Source organism: Enhydra lutris, unplaced genomic scaffold (genome assembly GCF_002288905.1).
Source record: "Enhydra lutris kenyoni isolate GAN:26980312 unplaced genomic scaffold, ASM228890v2 scaffoldscaffold22, whole genome shotgun sequence".
Taxonomy (NCBI): domain Eukaryota; kingdom Metazoa; phylum Chordata; class Mammalia; order Carnivora; family Mustelidae; genus Enhydra; species Enhydra lutris.
The window spans coordinates 14,398,448-14,403,646 of NW_019154106.1; the positions used below are offsets into that span (position 1 = coordinate 14,398,448).

General features: G+C 37.6%; 1 protein-coding gene across 1 annotated transcript; it reads left to right on the forward strand.

Annotated features, from left to right (window-relative positions):
- The first annotated feature begins 271 nt into the window (after positions 1 to 271).
- On the forward strand, positions 272 to 1,210 carry LOC111149876 (olfactory receptor 5W2-like). Its single transcript, XM_022507177.1, has one exon. The coding sequence runs from the start codon at positions 272 to 274 to the stop codon at positions 1,208 to 1,210; it is 939 nt and encodes a 312-aa protein (XP_022362885.1).
- The last annotated feature ends 3,989 nt before the right edge of the window (positions 1,211 to 5,199 follow it).

Sequence of the window (5,199 nt, forward strand, 5' to 3'; positions counted from 1 at the left end):
AACCCACTGAGCCACCCAGGTGCCCCAAACAACATGCTTTAATTTGGATGAAATTGTGCTACAAATTCTGTACAGTGGTGTACAGACATAGGCAATTTGGGTGGGTTTCCAGGATAGTCTGGTTCACCTAAACAACCCTGACATTGCTTGTCTCTCTTCCTAAATGTAGAAAAACAGAGAGAACCAGCAGTTTAACTACTAAGATAGTAAGATGATGTTAATCCTGGTTCCATTTCCTTCTCTCACAAGCAGAGATTCCCAGATCTGAGAGATGGCTGTTGAGAACTGCACCATGATTACTGACTTCCTACTCCTAGGACTCTCCAGCAGAAAGGATGTGCAACAGGGGCTCTTTGTGCTCTTTCTGCTGGTTTATGGGATAACCATAGTTGCCAATTTAGGGATGATCCTGCTGATCAAGCTTGACTCCAGGCTCCACATGCCCATGTATTATTTCCTGAGCAATCTGTCTTTCTGCGATGTCTGCTACTCCTCCACTGTCTCTCCCAAGATGCTGGTTGACTTCTTATCTGAGCAAAAGAGGATTCCATATAATTTATGTGCAATTCAGATGTATTTTTTTGGGGTCTTTGCAGATGTGGAATGTCTCATGTTGGCTGTCATGGCTTATGACCGGTATGTCGCCATTTGTAACCCACTTCTTTACACAATCGCCATGTCCAGGAAAATCTGCATCCAGCTCGTGTCCCTTGCCTACTTTGTGGGCTTAGTGGATTCAGCAATCCACACCTGCTGCACATTCCGACTGTCATTCTGCAATTCCAAAGTCATCAACCACTTTTTCTGTGACATCCCACCCTTGCTAGCCCTCTCCTCGTCAGATACATCCATCAATGAGATAGTGATGTTCACTTTCATCGGTTGCGTGGTGGGGTGCAGCATCATTACTGTTCTCCTCTCCTATAGCTACATTGTTGCTACCATCCTTAGAATGAACTCAGCTGAGGGGAGACGCAAAGCCTTCTCTACATGTGCCTCCCACTTGACCGCAGTGGCTATATTTCATGGCACACTCCTGTTCATGTATTTCCGACCCAGCTCCAGTTACTCCATGGACACAGACAAAATGTCCTCTGTCTTCTACACGGTGGTCATTCCTATGTTAAACCCACTCATCTACAGCTTAAGGAATAAGGATGTGAAAGGTGCCCTGAAAAAAGCAATCAGCACCAAATTGTGTTCTGGGTGAAGTTGTATTTTTCACCCAATGGTAATTATTTAAAGATTTTGTGAACTAAAGCTGAGGTCTTTTGACATATGTTCCCGTAGTTTCACCAACACAATTTTCTAGATGTTTCCAATTATTTATCATTGTACCTAAATTGAGTGTGAGAAGAGTCATTATTGATCTTGGTCTTGTGTTCCAGCTAAGAAAAAGTAATACCAGGGTCAATTGCTGGTTTGCAAAAAACATCTTTTTTATACTTGTCTTCTCTGTTCAAGGTTCCGTAATTGCAATGCCCTTTCCAGTATTGTTCACTAATATTTCTACTTTATGATTTACAAAGCTCAGGTCCAAATGTCATTTAAAATATTTATTAAATAAAGGCATAAGTGTCCCCTGCAAAACTGATGCAAAGGAGCCTTTGCAAATTAACAATTGCTCTAGATTTATACTCTACCCCAGAGTGCACACCAGCCTGTGGATTTCCCTTCTGACCTCACTCTGGAGAACAGATATCGTGCTGTTGACAACTGTACAGATGCTGCACAGAGAAAGTTGGGACCTGCACCTTGAATGAAGGCCACTGGAAAGACGACTTAGTCTCTCTTGATGTGTTCATAGCATTACACGAATAAAATTTTTAAAAATTGCCTAATTTATACAGTTTAAGTTGAAAGGAAAATTTATTAGCTCTATAAAATGTTCAATAAAAAAAGCAAAGAACAAAGTAATATTTATGTAGAATTTTATTTGTAATAATTGGATCTCTGAGCTTCGGTGAAATAAACACAATTTTAATAATGGTCATCACTGAGTAGCTGGATGTTAGGTAATCTTGTATTTTTTTCCATAAACTTAATTGCATGTGTTGTTTGCACTGTCATCAACTAACAACTAATCCATTTATGAAAAACATAACAAAAGGTTCTCAAGAGTATTCTTTTTATTTTAGGTCATTGTCAAGAAGGGAACAATAAGGGGAATTTTTTTTTTTCTGGTTCCAGGAGCAGAGAGCAATGATAGTACAAGGTTTTTCATTTAAATCTTCTTCCCTATTTTTATACATTCCTTTAGTGTAAAAAATGGGCTGAGTGTACTTCAGAATATCATAAGAATTAAATAACACATTTAAATGGTGTAATATTCAGCAAGTTATTTGTCTTTCATGACTGATTGAACAGAATTTTAAGACAAATCAAAGTATATCATTATCTATTGAGTATTTTACTTTACAATCTCAATTTATTTGTTGTTCATAGAATATATCATTTATCAGGACCTCTCCATCACTGTCCAAATCCCTTCCCATCACAATGTACTTTATTGAAATTGTATTAAATATATTCCTATCTGTAAAGATTAAACCTATCCATGTTATAGAAAATTGGATTCACTGGCCAGCTTTCATATATGTGTAAGAATAGTATATATTTGTTCTTCTTTATATTTTCTTTTAAAGATTTTAATTTAATAGCCTTTACACATGACCAGGAAACCAGGATTTTGTTTTGTTTTGTTTGTGTTTGTGCTTTATTTTCATTTTTAAAAAATGGTAAAGATGAGAGAAAATTTAAGATAAGAACAGGAATTTAAAGAGAGATAGAAATGGTTCACATCTATATATCATTTACTTGTTAGCTTCATGACCATAGATTACTCGTCCTGTTAACACTCAGTGTCCTCATCTCTTTACCATGACTTTTATATATATATATGTATTATAATTGGTTATATGTCTATTAGTCTGAGGAATGATAATGGAGTTTCTAACATTCTAATGTCATTCAGAGCCAACCAACTCCCTCTCAGGAACTAAACTCTGGTCCTGAAAGAAAACATGGCATATTCATGGCATCCTGTCATGAAATGGTGTCTCCAGGATCCATTGTCATTCACTTTAGAGCCCATTCATTCAGATTCCAGTTGTACATTGTAACCTTGGGTCCTCTTGGAGCTCAGCCACACTGGGACTTGTTTTTCCTGATGCTTCCTTTACTACTGGTTGGAGCTGAGCAAAGACTTCTTCACTGCTACCCATGCTGGCCCGCACCCTTCACATGTCCAGTCCAGATACCTGAAATTGTACTTCTGATCTCAGTCTCTGACCCCACATTACCAAGAAATAAGTTTAGATAATTAATCTCAGAATACCACATTTTGTGTTACCCTATTGTCCCTATCCCAAGGACAACCGCTGAAACAGAATGTTGTTGGAGGAAGTTGTGGAGAGGATGTGATCACTGGTCGACCTGTAAGCTGGACCCAAGGAATCAGAGGATCCTCACCCATCCCCTGTCCTTGGAATGTACATTCTGCCCACCAGTCCCACAGTTTGAAGTGTTCCAAGGGCATAGCCTTGAGAGATCAATGTGCTGTTGAGACGACCTAGATGATATACATGACTGAACCCCAGTTAAGGCCTCTGTATAAACTTCTAGGATTCTGGAGTGAAGATCTGCTCATTTTATGACTCTCCAAGATAGGCTTCATATGTAAGTTCATTACACCTGCCACCTACCAGTCTGGAGTGGTCTGCCTCTTTCTTCCATCTCTCCTCAGCCTCTGTGAGGTGGGTGTATGGGTGATGTTCTGATCCAACTTACACTTAACAACAAAGGAACAAATATCCATCTGTTGTGATGAACCCATTCACTGTGGTAAACGTTTTCTACTCAGTATTTAAGATGAAACACTTGCTTCTCATTGACATCAAGCTGCCATTCTACTCTTCCCTATTGACAGCCCCCACTGACCAGAGCCTTAACTCACTACTGAGCTGTATGGACAAAAACCTACTTTTAAAGATAATTTCCACTGCAGTGAATAGAACTGTGATTTTGGTTTATAACCCAGCCTGCATTTTCACTGACAGATGGCTTTTCTCTCTAATTTACTCTGTCCCACTATCCAACTTTACCTTTGGTTTGGCACTTTCTTTAGGCTTTCCGCCACACCTTGTCTATGGGTCATGTCCCAGGAGCCCACCTGTGATGCTACCATCTGTTGGCTTCTGATCCCATCTCTTGCTGTCAGAGGTTAACCTCCCAAGAAAGTTTGCTTACCAATCAAGAGATCTCAAACTGAACCTATTCTTGAGGGACTAGTTTATTAGCCAGACTTTAATTTTGGTGATTTTACAAATTGTTTTTAAATAAGTCGTCATACTTGACAATATTTTGCAGTAGTCACATGTATATACAGTACCATTCTAGAGAAAGAAGCAAACAAACAAAAAAACTGCAAGAGAAATAGTTACAGGTATATAATCTAAATTAAAAACAATCAATAACAAATATACTCATGTTTATTTCATAAAAATTTACTCAGTATCTACACTGGAGAAAATACTGTGATAAAGAGGCAATGCATCAAATGAGGGACAATAATTAATGAAAGGTCTAGTAGAGGGACAAAACACAGACACATACAACTACAAGATTAGATAGAAAATTCTAAGAGTCTTAAAAGTAGCACACTTAAGATTCTAGTGAGGTTTGGGATGTGACTTACCATCTATAATTGAATTGAATTGGTATAAAAAAATCATATGGTAATTAAAATTTGAGGAAGAATTTTTTTAGAGAGAATATAATTAGACTGCCAAGCTACAGTGCACACATATTTATATGGAAATAAAAATTAATTGAAAAATGTTTTCAGTAAATTGCATTTATTTTCTTTCACAAAAAAAGAGTTGTGGTATTTTAATGGCTTAGTCAAAATTGAGAATAATTGCAATACATTTAGGATGGGAGAGAAAAGGAATAAAAATATGAAATATAGACATTAGGCAAAGGGTAAATCTATTCCTGGAATATATATTAAAAATGTCAACTTTAAAATAATAAAGAGATAGACATAATACAGGTAATGTGACAGACTCTGTTCTGATGTCATGCTTGGGCCCTATTCTGTAGTTGAGACCTCATTACCCACAGATTTGGGGAACAATCCTTTTAAACTGACTTTTCCTGACATTGCTGAAAAGTTGTCAGGCTCAGTTTCATTCTTCC